The sequence below is a fragment of the Malaya genurostris genome, chromosome 2 (assembly GCF_030247185.1).
Source record: "Malaya genurostris strain Urasoe2022 chromosome 2, Malgen_1.1, whole genome shotgun sequence".
Lineage (NCBI taxonomy): Eukaryota > Metazoa > Arthropoda > Insecta > Diptera > Culicidae > Malaya > Malaya genurostris.
The window spans coordinates 198160391-198177636 of NC_080571.1; the positions used below are offsets into that span (position 1 = coordinate 198160391).

Sequence of the window (17246 nt, forward strand, 5' to 3'; positions counted from 1 at the left end):
GCTTTCTCATGTAGAATCTGTAGAATCTTGTCCAAATATGGCAAGCTAGCGCATTTTCTCTTTCCTGTTATCCAGTACAATTTTACGTATTTTCTATATTATTGTCGTTTATTTTACCCCGCTTTCAATTTCCATTTTATGTAGTTTTGACACTGTCAGTGCTAGTGGAGTTTAGACTATCACAAAACTCTGAAAACCATTAATCAGGATTGAATCATGATTTGCCGAGTCATCAGTAATTGAACATACAAAGGATTTTTCTTCATTATAGAGTGAAACGAATATCACAAAAGCTAAAGTTGGGGAGAGCGGGTGTTTTTATTAATGAAGACCATTATTTCTAGTGCTTTTCAACGCCTATACCTGGAAATAAGCAAATATTTGTAAGTAAACATGAAAATAGATAGTTGTTTATTTCACTTACCTTTTCATGACATATAAAAATCTTTTTCCTTCATTCAATTAATATGTTTTCTACCTACAATCTTCACGAACAATGACGACGTAGTACTTTACGAAACCGACAAGAGACATTAGATGACAAGTGTCTTACCGAGTTTCAGCAAAAGCTAACACACTGTTCGAAATCTCGGCAAACGGATTTACTGATCTCGGTATATTTGTTATTTGCTGACAAGTTCAGAATAATCACCCCTATTCTTTATTTCGATCGAATCGGATTTTTTCGAACGAATGTAAAAATATACATTCTGTAATTCGATCAAGTGATGCTTTTGTATGGAAAACTCGAACTCGATCGAGCTACAGAATGCAAAATTTCGTATTCGATCGAAGCAATCCGATTCTAACGAAATACAGAATCGGGGAGAATATTATGCCAAACTACGGTAAAAAAGGTGCTTCACCGAGATATCAGAATATTGCGTCTCCATTTTCACTTCACATGTTCAACTTTGTGCGAGCACTTTTTGAAAAAGTATTAAACACATTAAAGTAAAACTATGCGCCAGAGAGAAAACAAACAGTATTAACTGATCGACGAGGATATCTCAAATGCGTAGTATTTCTTTTTATCAAAAAATAACAATAGAGAAACTTTAATTTCAGCTTTTATTGATGTTATTTTAGCAGTGTTTATCGTATGGGGCTTTGCGTGATAACAAGTTACGTGTAAAGATGTAAAATGGATCCAGTCGATGCAGTTATCGTGGTAATAAATAACAATTTCCAAATTGCATTGTATTCGGTTTGAGCTGTTCGTAACTGGTAGCAAATTAGTATTGGTTATTTCGTTTCTATATAGTCCAGCCTGCAGAGCTTTTATTATAAAATGTCGTATTCTGTGCCTTCCAAAATCTGGGAACATCGATAGCAACACATTAGTTGCTCCTAAATCTATGAGCTATATAACTAAATATTTATTCCATGGGATTAATTGCTAACAAGGATATGCGGCTTGCTAATTAATAGCGATATATTATCGGGAAATAAATAAGCGCCAATCTATATATACACAGTATTAACATATTTTACACAATGGGCACAAGGGTTAAGCAGTGTTCCCTATGGGGAGGTAATAAATTAATAATACCTGACGTGTTTGTGCCAATTTTTTCGATTATACCATACATACCTGATGCCTAACTAATTGAGAATCTTTCGTTACATAGTTTTGTTTAAGTTTTGTTAAGAGAGAAACAAGTGAAAGAGAGTGGAAGGGTATGGAAAGTAACTGCAAGTACTATTCATAGGAGTAAAATAATTCAGGTTACCCTAGTTATCGTTATGGATCCACTTTTATAGTATTGTGGGATATTAATTGTCAAATTGGCATGTCTTCCTTTGTGGGGCAATCGCAGAATGTTGACAACTTTACCTATAAATGAAGCATACGCAGAAATGAGAAATACTTTCATTATAGTATTAATTATACATCTCAACTCACCAAGCACATTTAACCTTTCGAAGTGTCTATGTTTGAAGTTGATGATTTGCCTCAAATTGGTGTTTTCATTCCATCTTTTAGCGATTTCTGCCGAATTAATTTGTACCAGTTCGGGAGTATCGGAATGTGGGTCAAGCTGAAATGAATAAAGTTCGATGTTACAGTGAGTTCTCATCGTCGTCAAATGGAAGCCAGGTGTTACCGGATAGTAATGCACGTCCAGCGGCTCTTCACAGCAAGACTTGATGGTTTCGATCAACTTTTTTATGTTGCAATCACGTTTCGACATGTACATCAGATATTGTGGTATGCTCATTTTACTCGTGTCGACATTATACTGCTCGGAGAAATATACTCGAAGCACATCCAAATTCGGCGCCACACCAATTCGGGTCTGTGTGATATAATAATCATGAGTAAAATTAATGAGTAATACTAATAAAATTTCTTAACTGAACATCAAACTTACCAAGGCTTCAATAATCGTTAGTTCTCCGCAGTTGAGCGTGTAAATTGTTATCGTATTTTCAGAATAAATCTACAAGACGCAAACTTGTTAGTTTAGGAAAGTATCGCTCAGTAAACAACCTACCTCCTGCATGAAGTCAATGGCCATATCCTGATCTCTTCGATCGGAATCCAGCTCGACGCACAGATCTTCCATGCTACGAGACAGACCTACACTCGGCGGAGTTGCTTTAAGCTCATTGATCTTGTTCAAGGCCTGCAGTACAATTTGCTCCGCCCGGATGCTCGTTAGGTCGGTTTCGGAGTTACTCGAATTCAAAGAATGGCTAAAATCATTAAGATACTCTCCCAACGTCGCACCGTGGCTTTGATTGCGTGAATGACACAACCTACAAACTCGTTGAACACTCAGGTCCTGCTTGGTTTCCATTAGAAACTGTTTTTCCGTACAATCCAAACAACAGTCATTGTCCTTGTTACCATAAATGGGATACTTCTGCCGTTCGTAGTACGGATAGTTGAAGCGATAATCAACATCGCTGCTGTTTCTCACATCAGTGCACAGTTTCAAATCAAGTTTCAAGTTTTTTGAGTTTCCTTTCATTGAAGTCCGACTTGGTCCCGGTAGCTCATGTTCCCGGAATTCCAAGGAAGATTGCTGAGAATATGCGGAAGGCTTTTTAGGTATAGCACCAGTTTTCCTCGTTTCGATTGGGGCACTCGTGATTAAAGCTTCAACCCCATCCGCTTCGTCACGTGATTTGTCCGGTTCTTTAGCAGAAACATCATGTTCAAAGTCTGAGTTTATCACTGGGCTATTATCATTATCCTTCATTGTGAGACGTTCAACAGTCCGAGCGGGACGGAAGGAATTGACGTCTATATCTTGGTGTTCCAGTAAATTCTCCAATTCCGAGCTTGGTTCGGGATCAAAATCCATTTCTAAAAAGTCAGTCTCATCGTCCGCCGGTTGTTCGCGATATTCTAGTAAAGCAGGAACGTGATCATCGCCTCTGTATGCGTAGATACAATCGTCTGAAGCGGATTCATTTTCATCGTCAGAATAAATATTATTGGGTAACAAAATGATTTCCTCAATCAAACCATTCTCACTGATGTAGGATAGATTACCGAGCGAGTTATTATCGGAAAATTCACCGTCCAGTTCACCGTCATCGGAATCTCCAGCCGCTCTGACTGCTAACTCATCACCGGCGTATGACTCGTTCAACGATATACTATCGGTTTTCCCTTGAAAACGATTTTCGGCGGAGTCCACTTCGAGATTGTGTGTTGCGGTAACAGGGATGGCACTAAAATCTAAGAGAAAAAAAAATTGTAAATCGAATGACATAACCGGATGGACTAGACTAGAAAAACATTGTTTGCAGCTTTTCCGGATGTGTAAAATTGTAAACAAAGCTCACCGGTTCCACTATTAGATCGGTCACTGTTAGTTCGTTCGCCATAGTCATGCGCTCCGTTCACTTGAGGCATTAAATTTTCCTGTTCGGCAACATTGTTATTGTTGTTAAATTGATTCTGATACTTGTTTGCAGTGGCTTTCGGAATGGCACCTTTGCTTGCATCCCCTGATCCTTTCACAGTTTTCGGGTAGCAATAGTTTTCGTTTTCATTGTTGTCCATCATGGAAAACATGCTAATTATGCTTTAGTTTGTCATTAACTTCGTCCGCAAATACAACCGTGATGTAATCCGGAGCAATTAATCTCAATCAACAAACCTCATTTCACACACGGGCTTTGCTATCATATTTTTATGGTGCTGGTTTCTACATGATCAATTATACCACTAACTTTATGAAGCAATATTTCCTCTACATGAAAGCGGTTTTAGTTTACAATGATCCTAGTTTACTGGAAATGTGAGCCTCTTTAATCGTACACCAGGCAAAAGAATCATTTATTCCCTAATCCATGTTTTACCAATAAAATATTCAAGAATAGCTCAACGTTTCGTAAAGATCTCAGCAATTTCGTTCTACTACAATTTGTTTGCGTTTTTGTTGTTCAGCTGTCAACCGATGCATTCAAAGGGCTCACTTCTCGTTCAATTAAGGTTTCGGTATTTTTTCGATATAATTCCTTGCACCGGTAAAGTAGGCGTAGAGTTTGATTTAACCAGTATTTTTCACCCGTATTGTTCCGATTACCTTGAATTTCGTGCAATGAATGCTGAATCAATGCAAACGAAGCAAACCAATAGTGTTTATTTGTGCTGTACAGTTATTAGTGTTATTTTGAGCATATATTTCTATACTTCTTACCAATGCAATCAGAATTCACAGCATATTCTAGATATTCAAAAGAATCTTGGCGCATTAACGGTAAATTTTTGCGAATTCATATAAATGATATCTGTAGGTATGTTTTTTTACTGTAATTAATTTAAAGATTTGTTTGTTGGGAAACACTAAAATACGCTTAAGTTTCGACCGTTTAGGCTGTGAACCATTTGGCGAATGATTCTAACTTCTAGTTAAAATCTAACAGTTTGGTAGTTATGTTCTACGTTTGTCAAAAATAATTCGATTTGAGAGTATGATTGTTTTCAGCACTGAAAAAAATCTTGCTGAAGTTGTTTTAATAAAGTCATTTCAGTGTAATTTCTTTTTCCACTAATTTTTAAAGAATTATCCTCAAAATAATATTTTACAAATCGAAGATCTTTTTCTGGAGGTTTTCCTTATGGTGCAATTATTATACCACTTCAGCTGTTTTTCCAAGAAGTGCAAATCTAACAATGACAGCAAATGGAGAAAAACGTCGATGAATGTTTCGACCTTGGTTTCAACTCGTACCTTCTTAGAAAAAAACGTTCAACGGTGGTCCTTCATTGGTCCAATACGTTGGATCATTGGTCCAATGGAAGTCCAATCAATCGTTCAACGGGAGGCCAACACGGGACCTTCGTTTGCCGATTTTGAAACAGACCGTTGAACCGAATGCCATTTTTTTCGTTCAACAAACCCGGCAGAGAGAGGTCCATTGTTGAGCCATTTTTAACATGAGGAAATGGAGCCCCGTTGGACTAGTTTTACTGGAGAATTTCTGAAATTTATTCCACTTTAAACTAACTTTTCTCATAAGTTTTGCAAGAGAAAAAAACAACAACAAACCGTTCCAGCAAGTTGAACGATTGTTTCGTGCAGTATGTCGTTCAACAAGCGCTTAAGGGCCAACAAAATAGAACGGCCTGCTGAGAGCATATTTCTCGGTTAATTTTTCAAAAGGGCGTATAAGCAAATGACAGTTTCTCCTTGTTTACTTTCTCTTCTATTAATTACCAAGCGGTTTCCACGTTTATCACTCAACTCTGCATGAAATGATACCCGAAACTTTCGACTTTCAAACAGAATAGTGATATCAAGGAAAATCTTTTCAATCACATCACAATAATCGAAAGAGAGAGTGATTAAAGAGAAACTGTCACTTGCTTATACGCCCTTTTGAAAAATTAAGCGAGATTTAGAAATCATCGTACACTGAAAATAAATTGCACGCTAGCATCATTTGATCTATCACTGCTTGTAAAACACATGAAATTTATAAAAATATACACTTAACTCATAACATGAGTGTAAAAACTGTTGATATTTCGTGGAAATCATGCTATGTTTATATGAAATGCACATAAAAACGAAAAGATATATCGTTACCTCTAGATTCTATTTCATGTGAATGTCACATTGTTTTTCACATAGATTTCATAGATAGAGTTGACCGATTCAAGTGTTTTGCACATACATTTGTGCTGTACTCATTCTCACTAGAAAATGAAGTTTAACACATGTAGTTCGATTTAATAGCAAAACACACCACATCCAAAGGAAAAACACAAAAGCTAAGTGAAAAATAATCCAATCTCGCATCTTAGTGAATTTGCACATGAAATCTTGAAGCAAATCGCTTCGGTTATGTATTGAAATGAAAAAAGCATATTAAATTGAAGTGGTGTTTACATATGAATCGATCGTGCAAATTTTTATCAGTATATTCTCAGATCAATTTTTGATTAGTCGATGAACTGTTGGTTTATCTTTAAAAGGCATGCAAATTTCACCACTTTCCTTCTATATCCACTGCATAAATCAACATAAAAAGGGTTGGATTTTTGTAGAATCCGAATTTTTATGCAAAATTGTAGTTTTTTTAAGTATATATTGGTAGGTGAGAAAAATTCGATTTGTTTACTTCTGTAAGATTCGCCCTTCTTTAAAAAACAGCTGACTTGTTTTATGTATTGAGTATTCTGACAGCTCACTTACAATCACAAATGCAATTGAGATTGGTTTGTTTCCATTAGGAAACGCATGCTTAAACACGATTCAGACAATCAATCAACTTCGGTCGACGTCAAGATTAATTTTTTAATGTTTTTAGACGAATATTGCTCACGTACCCGACGTTAAAATGTTCCGTGAACTTGACGTAGTGTTCCTTCATATGAATTGCTTACAATTAATGTTTATGTTCCGTAACCGTTCCATGCCGGTGATAGTCGCATGATGCTACGTGTGAATCGCTTTTACATATTGTTTTGTTTTGATCAGGAAACGTATTGGACTCCCATTTTTCACTAGATCCGCCGTTAATTTTTCACCGGGCATAGAAACCTCAATAGTGAAAAATTAATTCAAGTAACTCTACCAAATTTTCGAAGTTTTACTAAAAGAAAAAGAAAACTGCTGAAAATTTCTCGATATAGTAGAAATAATTAGACTTAATTAGTTTAGAACGTAAACTGCTCTCAATTCAGCTCTCAGAAGCTTATACGACACTTCACCAAAACCGTCGACTAATATTGAAAATAAACAAACAATAATGTATTTTAAAACACAATCAAAACGACGAAAACAGTTTTTTGTAGTTTCTCTAAAGCTAAGTGGTTTACATTGAAGTTATTAAATAAATATATCATGTACTTGAATATCGTTAGATGTGGCGTATTTGTTTCACTAACTGCCCCTCTCGTCTTAGCAACAATCGTTCGCTCTCCGGCGAATGACCAATTCTCGGTTGATTTTTTCATTAGGGCGTATAAGCAAGTAACAGTCTCTTTAATTACTCTTTCTTTCGATTATTGTGATGTGATTAAAAAGATGTTCTTTGATTTCACTACTCAGTTTAAAAGTCGAAAGTTTCGGGTATCATTTCATGCAAAGAGTTGAGTGATAAACGTGGAAACCGCTTGGTAATTAATAGAAGAGAAAGTAAACAAAGAGAAACTGTCACTTGCTTATACGCCCTAATGAAAAATCAACCGAGAATTATTGTTAAAACTGGAGTGAAATAAAAAACATTAATAATAATAATAACAATCAACAATTTTTTAATCAAATCTTTTCAAATCATATTTGGTGAATATTTTTAGCTAATTAAGATGTGCTGAATCGAATGGTACTAGTGGTTTTTATGATAAAATATTTTCGTTTGTTTTATGACTTCGCGAATTCAAAACGAAGCGGTGCACAGTGGTTCAAAAGCGCAATTTCACACATTTAATTGATATCTCATAGAAACGTGGTTTTTGAGGAACAGTATCTTCAGCAAAGTTGCTCAGAATGATAGACGCTATCTTTTGGCAAATTTTATTTTTGTGATTAATACCTCTAAAAATGAGATAAAAATATTATTTTAGCTCAGGGCCAACATAGGGGCTAAGTTACTTCTATAAAGTTGTTCAGAAAGTTATTTCAATCAAATTTGCTGAAGGTACTATTCCCGTAACTTGAGTTTAATTCATGATATAATGTATTTTCTGAAAAAGGTGTCCTAAAACCAGTTTTTGTAAGAAAACATATATATTTTCAATTTATACGAGTTTTTCATGTTATACATAGTTTTTCATCATTAAAACAACACAACTTTGTCAAACATACTATGCTGCTATCATTTTATTTTCATCAAAATTTCAACTTGTCTACCATCAAAAGGCGCAGAAAGGTGCAGATGAGACTACTTACTTATTACAATACCTCAAAGGAGCTTTCATACCGTGGTTGAATTACTCGTCTGCGATCGTCTGCAGGCGAGATATGTTGTTTTCAAGTATCCTTGTCTTTGACATTTGCAATTATAAAGTTCATTGTATGTCAGATCTTAGTATATATTCATTACTTTATTAATTCACACATTCTCAATATAGTCGACGCAAAATGTTGGCGATAATAGAACAAATTTAGATATAATGATACGTATTTCGATCATTAGATACAATTTTCATCTGTACCCAAATACACCACAAGGAAAGGTAATGATTTGACTTGAACAGCTTATAAACTTCATGAGCATTCCAAGCAATTCTTTTTTTAGAATAATTATCCACACGTGAAAGTTCACGTGACTCAATTGAACGAATTTCTGATTACCGCCAGGAGTACATTGTTTAGCTTTTAGGCAGCGACGAAGCTCGCTCGGAACTAGTTTTGTAATTTCAAATTGTCGAAGGTTTCACGAATAATTTTAAGCATCGAGAAAATTCGATTGGAGCTAGTTTTGTACTTTCAAGCAGTTAAATGTTTTCCATGAACTTTTAAGTAGCAAAAAAGTGAATTTTTTAGATACTGTTAAACGTTTGGTCGTTTGGATTCTTTAATAGTTGAGATTTAAAAAATAAATTAAACAAGTTAAATTTATGTTTGAAATATTGTTGGAATTCTTTGCTTAGTAACACAAAAGCAATATTATGCTGTTAAAGCTATTATACCACTATTTTTGCAATCAAATTCAGAAACATGTGGTGCGGTCGTACGGTGTGGCTATGGAAAATGACGAAACAAGTTCAAGTTCAACCCAGTTATCCAGTCGAGACTTTCGCGAACAGATTGTTTTCGAGATCCAGGAAACTCGTAAATCAATAGAATTACTTTTAGATCGGGTTGATTATTTGGAAAAAATCAATTACGATAAGTTCGGACAGACCGATTATGCAGCGGCAGCTTGGGGTGGGAAAGTAATTAGCGTTGAATCGACTCAGGAAGGATGGTTTACATGGTTTCTGGAACGTGGACTAAAAATTGGAAGGACCAAATTAGCAAACAGTAATTGTTGCATTATTGAAGTAAATTTATTTACGTTTTAAAAATTTAATATTTGATTGTTATTTTCTGTTCTAGAATGAATGCGCTGGCAAATGTCGAGCTTTCTATGGTTCATCCGGCGCAATTATCATAATGCTTATGGGTCCAATTTTTGTAGAAGCTGTCGCATTTGAACATCCTCCCAAAAACATATTACCCAATCTGTCAATACAAAGCGCAGTAAGAAAGTTCTCCATCTGGGTATAAGAAACTGATTTTTTTATTTTCAATTGTGGGTAAACATTTTTCGTCGTTTTCAGGGCCTTTCGTCCACTTCATTAGAAAGCAATAATTTTTTCTTTGGAAATTTCTCTTTCGAACCACATATGGATTTTGTTCAGTTATTTAATCTTACGTTGAGATCATCAAAGCCATATCGATTTGTCAGATTAAACGTTGAATCTAACCACGGAGCTGACTACACTTGTATACACAGGTAACTATTTACATCATTATTATCATTGTGATTGTCAGTACGATTTGAATTAATAATCCATCGTAAAGCATCGCTTCATGAAGTTTCTGATAAAAAGAATTTATAGGAAACGACTACTTTGCATAATTTATTTATTGTTGAAATTTTATTTCACGAAATCTGGTATAAAGCCTAAAAGCAACGGTATTCATTTAGGTGTTAAGGAAAAGTATTGATTGTAAAACATACAAGATATATAAAAATATTAGACAAGTTGCACAGTTAAAGAACTTAATGGCTTATTGCACAACATAAAAAGAGCACTTTTCAATAACACAATCGTTCCCAAAAGCGTAACATAAACTCTGTTGATAAGTTGTACTATCAGTAAAATAATCTAGGACAACAGCATAAAGAAATAACATGTTAGTATCCCGCAGTATAATGTACCACTTGATCAGCGTAATAAACTTTTCCATGTAAAATTCAAACCATATTCTTGAACGTTTGATGATATCTAATGTCGTTTTTCATTTATTCCACTCGCTCGGTGCCAGTGTTTTGCCCTGACAGCCGATCAATGAAACGGTTCTGTAAAGTTTGTTTGCACTCATGCTGCTCGGAAAAGAAAACGGGTGCAAAATAGTTACCCGCGAATTGCCCCGAAAGTGCATTTTTTTCGTGCGGTGCAAATCAGTGAAACACAGTGCACCTATTTTGATTTCCCGACTGCACGAAAAGTGCACGAATCGCGCAAAACACTCCACGAATGTTCTCAATGAAAAACGACATTAGGTTGTGGTATTCATTTAGTTGGGATGGCAATAGACAACCATCAGTTAGAGTGAGATCTGCTGTCTCTGTTCGATCCATGGACTCTAGAGTAAGATGAAAATAAATGCATTCGCCTCGAGTTTTCGTGTCGCCACTCAGCACTACTGCAAAATTTTCGAACTATTTTTTCTTTTGTGTTGCTTCTTAGAGCCGAAGCCGTGATATTGTATCCGATTTTATCACAATTCATTAATCGAGAACTGAGGAAATGTGTAATGGAATATTTGATTACGCTGATCAAATGGTATTTTTAAATGCTGGATTGGATCATATTAATTTTAATTTTGTGAGAGTGAGAACTGAAGCTAGAAAAATGTAGAGTGCCTATATCCAGAGGGACGACATCTCATCCGTAATGCTGGCAACAATTAAAAACATTCCATTAGCTTCACATTGAATTGACAGGTCGTTTGCTCGTTTGGAACTGGTAGCTGTCATTCCAAACGAACAGCTGTCGCCACTCTGATTATAGTCACTCTAGAAAAAAGTAACACAAAAACAAAATTTTTTTAAATGTCGAATTTGGCAACATTGACTAAACCATGGTCTTAGCCATAACATCACATAAAAAATGTCAAATTGTCACAATGAATACAACTGCTATTTTATTGTAATGCAAATGTAACTTTAGATTTTATTATTTACAGGTTCAGAGTTCATGGAACGTTTTCAACTAATTCACCATAATATTAAAATAGTGCGCACTTGTATTCGATTTACCCTGTCCTTGATCGAAAACATCGGTAACGTAGTTTACACTTTCGTCTTGCAGCAAGTGAAACACGACTATTGACACGAATGCTAGAGAAACTGTCAAATGTGCATAAAAACTTTACTAATGATTGAAAGGGAGTATAATGCAGAGATGCAGTGAAGACAACTGAAGTGGTAAAATTGTCGTAAATTTAGTGTATATTTTTGTTTGAGCTGTATTTGCTAAGATTATAATAGTGTTTTAATGTGAAAAGGACGCGCTGCATACGGTCAAGTTATGGTGAACACGATGGAAAACTCGTACGCCACAATGTCCAATATTTCGCAGCACAGCGAAAACTTTCCAATGCCAGGTAAGATCAAAGCTGGAATTTCAAGTGCCCTACCCTACCCTTACCTATAGAGTTGACTTTTTTATGTGGTTTAATTATATATAATGAAACAACTAATAGTCGATGCAACTTCAATGAACATGAAATGTTAAATTTTAATTCTAGCACAAACACCATTGTCAAGGTAGCAAGTTCGAATAGATAGAAAAAAATTTGGCTGGTTTTGGATCTATGCATTCGCAAAATCAGCGTCATACACGACCCGTTTTATGTTTTGTTTTTATTTTTGTCCTTTTCTGGGCTGCTATCCCATTTCAGGGAGATTCATAGCGGTGCACCCAAAATAGAATATTGGTTTTACCGTCATAGCAAGTAACAGTTAGCAAATCGTGTATACAAATCCAGACACAATGTTACTAGGAGAAAGAAGCGACAAAAGCAAAATAAAAAAAACGATGAACAAACAATGTACCAAATAACATTATGCGGTTACTATTAGCAGTCTTCTTCTATGTCCGTGTTTAGTGGAACGGAAGAAACACCCGCGCGCATCGTTTAAAATTAGTCAATCCCGCTACAAGCCACTGATGCATATTCGTAGAATATAATTCTCTGACTTTCCGGCAGATGTTTTGAACAAGTCTATTCTAATTTTAAGCGTTCACTGGAAATGCCAGTATACTAAGAATCGTTTCCGATTGCTTCGAATCGACTAATGTTATTTCTTTAATTTTAGAGCTTACACCAGATCAGCAAAAACTGCTAATAGAACTCAGGCGGAAGAAACAAGAAATATTGCTGGAAATACAGGTGAGTTTTTGTTTTGCTAAATATGGTTTACGTGAGTTTTCTTTTGAGCAATATGACGAACTTTTTCTATCTGACATTTTAATACAGTTTTTGAAAGTGCAATCATTTTCGTGATTCGATTTGTGTTTTCTGTTTATTACGAATAGTTCATTATTTCTTAAAATGAAGAACTATGATTAGAAGGACAAAAAATGTAATAGGAGTATATAGTTTTTAATGATGAAAATAATCTCTTTTTTTATCTCGGAAAAGAAATCAGTTTGTTCGATAGAGGTCGTATTCAGATTTTTTATTTGGATCGTTGTTGAAGGAATGTAGAATTCAATGTTTGGTCGTTGCAAAGCAATTATTCCATCACTTCCTAACAGTATATTATTCATGAAATTGAAAAATAGGCGTTCCTGACTATAGCTAGTAGTCGCTCAAAGTGACAGATTGTTACACATTCTGATTGGAATTTTATCATTCTGTTTCGACAAATTGTTTAGATTATTAGTGTACAGAACTATTACATTGCTAGTGTTATGATCAATCCCATTGATACTAAGAATCATTCACGGGCTCGAACGACAACTATGAGGTAAGACTAGCGCCCCATGCATTGGACCACCAACCCGATTTGAACAGAAGAAAATTGGTTTCAATGAATTTCTTTGGACATTGTAAAATGGCAAACATGTTCAGTTAATTTATTTAAGCCTTAGAAATATGTCAAAACAAAGACCTTTAATTTTTGTTTATTATTGTTAGAATAACAGGGAGAGTCAGAGAAGCAATCATTAGCAACCAAAAACAAATCACACAGCCAATGTTATTTTGTTTAGTTCAATTTTTGCAGCGATTTTTATGCTTTCCACATTGGTTAATCATTTGAAGTTTTTGCATCATATTGAAGGGTTGTTTTTAATTATGTCGAATAAAAATCAATCAAGGATAAGTATGTCTATTTTGCTCGATAAACTTTTATTAAAGGTTTTTTTCGACATTCGCGTATGAATAAAACTTTTTTCGTTCAGAGTTCAGAAGAAACAAATGACAATTTGAGGGAGAAAGCTCGGTTCATACTGTAGATGTGACAAAATTTTCCAATTCGGTTTTAACAGTTTGTGACGAGTTATGGAAGATGCATGAGGTCGAGTGTTGACAACCTGTTTATATCTCATTGCTTGGTAACTAACTACTTGGACGTTGTTTGCGGCATGACTTTTTCTGTAATGACAACATACTAAATCCGTCAAAATTAACGGAATCATGGAACCATGCCCAGAAAAACGTTCGTTACTTTTTAAAGCAATGAAATGTTTGAAAACGCATCAGACGGTTTCAGTCACTCCTGCTAATAATAAATTGGTCCTGACCGCAATATAAATTTTACACTACAAGGTTCCTATGAAGTTCTTCATGAACTTCGACAGCTAATTCCGATTGAAAATCTTCATCATTTTCTCTTTCCTCTGTTGTCGCTTTGTATCTCTGTTCAGGGAACTGTTTGAAGTCTGTCTTGGTGTAGGTTCTGTCATCCTTTGCCACGCAATTAAACTTTGTCAGCATTTTCGAGTACAGCTTCAGTGATCGTATTCTGGTCGATTTGTTTTGCTTACCATCACGATGTGAAGCTCCCATCCTTTTGTAATCGATAGTTCAGCTCATTTTTTAGCTCGATAAACAGTTGTTTACGACAGTCACAGCTTGCTTGTGAAATTTCGTGACATTCTCCGAACACTTTGCTTAGAGATTTTACAAAAGCGACACCATTCTGCATTCCCTGAAGAATGCAGAACGATTCGCAGTATGCACAAGCAGAAGTAAATTCGGCACCCCATAAAGGATGCCAAACAATCTGCTAAAAACCTGTTTAAGGTGAATACAGAAAGGATTCATTCACACCAGGAAGAACGATGAACCCTTCTGACTATAGCTCCCTACCACATTGGATGAGAAACGATAGAATATCCTTTAATTTTAGCTCCGTATACACAGACTCAACCAAGTATTGAGAACCATAAACCCGGATACGTAGTTGCGTCAATGCGGGACAGTTACATATCAGATGATATGAAGTACCGTAATCGCACTCACACAAATCACACGAATAATACTCAGCACGTTGAATAATAGCCATGTGATAATTGAGTTTGCAATGTCCAGTCAGAGCTCTGACCAGAATACTGCAATGATGCTTGCAAAAATGCCGTAGAACTTTAACATTTTCAGATTTAAATCTGGTAAAAATGCTTTTGTCTGAACGAATCTTGTGCTTTATCCAACTAGTTGAAAGTGGTAAAGCTGGTTCAGGACCAACGAAATCATTCGTTGCACCAGCTCTAGCCAACTCATCAGCCCATTCATTTCTAGTAATACCAAAATGACCCATAAGAAGTAAACAGCATTTGAAATGCTGAGGTCTTCAATTTGAGTTCGACATGCGATCACTAGATTCGACCTTGAATCATTCGAACTGAGTGCTTTTAAAGCTACCTGACTGTCGGAACAAAAATAAATTCGTTTACCACAGATTATCTGCTGAAGTGCCGATTGTATTCCACACAGAAATTATTTTGAAGAATATCACAGTATTATATATGATAGTATGATTGATATGAGAAAGGCATCATTACACCACTAGGTGGATTAAAACAGGTTTTTCAATGGTATTGCTTCTCAGAGTCGAATTTATCAAAAATTTTTGATTGAAAGTCAAATAATCGACCGTAATCGGAAGCCAGATCTGGATAAAATTCTACATCCACTTATGAAAACATAATACTAATCTGAATTTGCCAAAATTGGTCTGGCCATTTCTGAAAAATTGGAGTGATTTCCGGTACGAAGCACACGAGCACTTTCCCTGTACTTCCGAAACCAGGAACTATGATATGGTATACCAAAAATCAACGTATTTGGTCACTAATCATACCTTCCTAATTGAAGAGTTATACGGCTATTTTGATGCATTTGGCTTGATTTTTCCGTGTCATGTATAAAAACACGCTTCTAAAAATGAAATTTTTATACTTATTAGCCTGTAATTCCGGAATCGGAAGTCGAATCCGGATGCAGTTCGGTAGGGTTATATGGGGTTGTAAGACCTTTCATTTGAACCTTAGCTTGTTGAAATTGAATGAGTGGTTTCTGAGAAAATCGAATGCACATTTTTAGTTATTTCCACACATTTTACCAGGTAAATCAGGAACCGGAGGTCGGATCCAGATGAAATTCATTGGGAATTTATGAAACTATAAGACCTTTAATTTGAATCTAAGTTGGAGATAATCGGCTGAGTGGTCTCTGAGAAAATCGAATGCACATTATGTTTTACACATTTTACCTCCATTACTCCTGAGCCGGAAGTTCGATTCGGCTTAAATTCAATAGAAACCAAGGTGGCAGGTGTTGTGTGATGGGTGATCGCAGCCTATCTGGGCTCGGTTCCCAACCCTGCAGATAGGGTCAGAAAGTTTTTCTAGTCCGAAGAGGCGAATGACCTTAAGGTTAAAACCTCTATAATCGGAACAAAAAAATAGGTACATTTGATACCAAGAGAACTTTCATTTGTATCTAAGTTTGTGAAAATTGGTCCAGCCATCTCCGAAAAAATCGAGTGCACATTTTTTTACATACACACACAGACGAACTGAATCGAATGGTATATGACACTCGGCCCTCCGCGTTCAAATGTCGGTTTTCACAGTGATTGCATAGTCTTTCTAACTGAGAAAGACAAAATAGTTGAAATAAATACTTTCATTATTTTCGAAATATTCGCACTTTTTTGCTTGTAAAATATGAAACTATTGAAGTCATTTGGTGTACTGTTTAAAAAATTTTTCTACTTTTGCTTCATGATTTGTTTTGCCATTAGATAGGCGAATCAACGCATTTACTCTCAACTTAGAAAATAATGAGATATGCTTTGTCATAAAGTCAGATGACCACACATATAAAATTTACATTTTACAGTTTCAAAGCATGAAGAAAGTAAACACGTCATCGTATTTATGTATGGCTTTTTTTTTAGTTCAATTTTTTGCTCAGTTTCCCTTTCGTGGTTAATGAATTCAATTTCAGGTAACTGGCCCGGTTGGTTTACTAATACTGATTATACATTTTTTACTTACTTAAATCCACGCATTGTATAGGCGCTCGCAAAAACACGTTGACCGAATGTCTCTTAACAAATTCCAGGTTGTTGTTTACTTTCGTTACTACACATATTTCAAACGATATACGCAAACACACAATCACAGAGGGACAAACCCAAACCGTAGAACCAAGATAAAGAGCCGAGTTTTATCGTACTTTCGAGAGATAAAGTAATGTCTATGGGCTTTCGGGGAGCCACGGTCGGTTCTGAACCCAACGCAGTGAAATGAAGGATATCGACAATTTTTTTTACGCACACTTGCACTACTATTCGATGTAGGTTGTAGAAAAACTTTATGTTCTGAGGGAAAAAAATCCCGTTCGCTATACGCCAGACTGAGTCCACGACTATGAGGCACTTTTATGTGCCATCGATTTGTTTTCGGAATGGTCGCAAGTTTAGGGCAGGTCTTTTTGGAACTAACATTATCACGGTGGGATAACTAATAAAAAAGTCTTGTTTTTTTTTGCTCGGATTTCAGAGTGTAGTCGCCAGAAGTATGTCGACAGAATTTTCACATA

The 17246-nt window shown here is 35.7% G+C and overlaps 3 protein-coding genes across 3 annotated transcripts in view; 2 read left to right on the forward strand and 1 right to left on the reverse strand.

Moving 5' to 3' along the window:
- Nucleotides 1-1057: 1057 nt before the first annotated feature.
- On the reverse strand, nucleotides 1058-4378 carry LOC131426946 (uncharacterized). The gene is made up of 6 exons (XM_058589746.1): nucleotides 3802-4378; nucleotides 2499-3694; nucleotides 2376-2444; nucleotides 2109-2300; nucleotides 1907-2042; nucleotides 1058-1837 (listed from the first exon to the last, which is right to left on the reverse strand). The coding sequence occupies exons 1-6, from the start codon at nucleotides 4031-4033 to the stop codon at nucleotides 1725-1727; spliced, it is 1938 nt and encodes a 645-aa protein (XP_058445729.1). The 5' UTR covers nucleotides 4034-4378; the 3' UTR covers nucleotides 1058-1724.
- On the forward strand, nucleotides 4311-11507 carry LOC131426947 (klaroid protein-like). The gene is made up of 5 exons (XM_058589747.1): nucleotides 4311-4721; nucleotides 9128-9457; nucleotides 9513-9677; nucleotides 9737-9912; nucleotides 11373-11507. The coding sequence occupies exons 1-5, from the start codon at nucleotides 4419-4421 to the stop codon at nucleotides 11410-11412; spliced, it is 1014 nt and encodes a 337-aa protein (XP_058445730.1). The 5' UTR covers nucleotides 4311-4418; the 3' UTR covers nucleotides 11413-11507.
- Nucleotides 11508-11579: 72 nt separating this feature from the next.
- LOC131426945 (cytohesin-1) overlaps nucleotides 11580-17246 on the forward strand; it is a 117462-nt gene continuing 111795 nt past the window's right edge. The window contains exons 1-2 of the mRNA XM_058589745.1: nucleotides 11580-11792; nucleotides 12508-12581. Coding sequence (XP_058445728.1) covers nucleotides 11717-11792; nucleotides 12508-12581 — 150 coding nt within the window. The 5' untranslated portion in view covers nucleotides 11580-11716. The remainder of the gene's footprint in view (nucleotides 11793-12507; nucleotides 12582-17246) is intronic.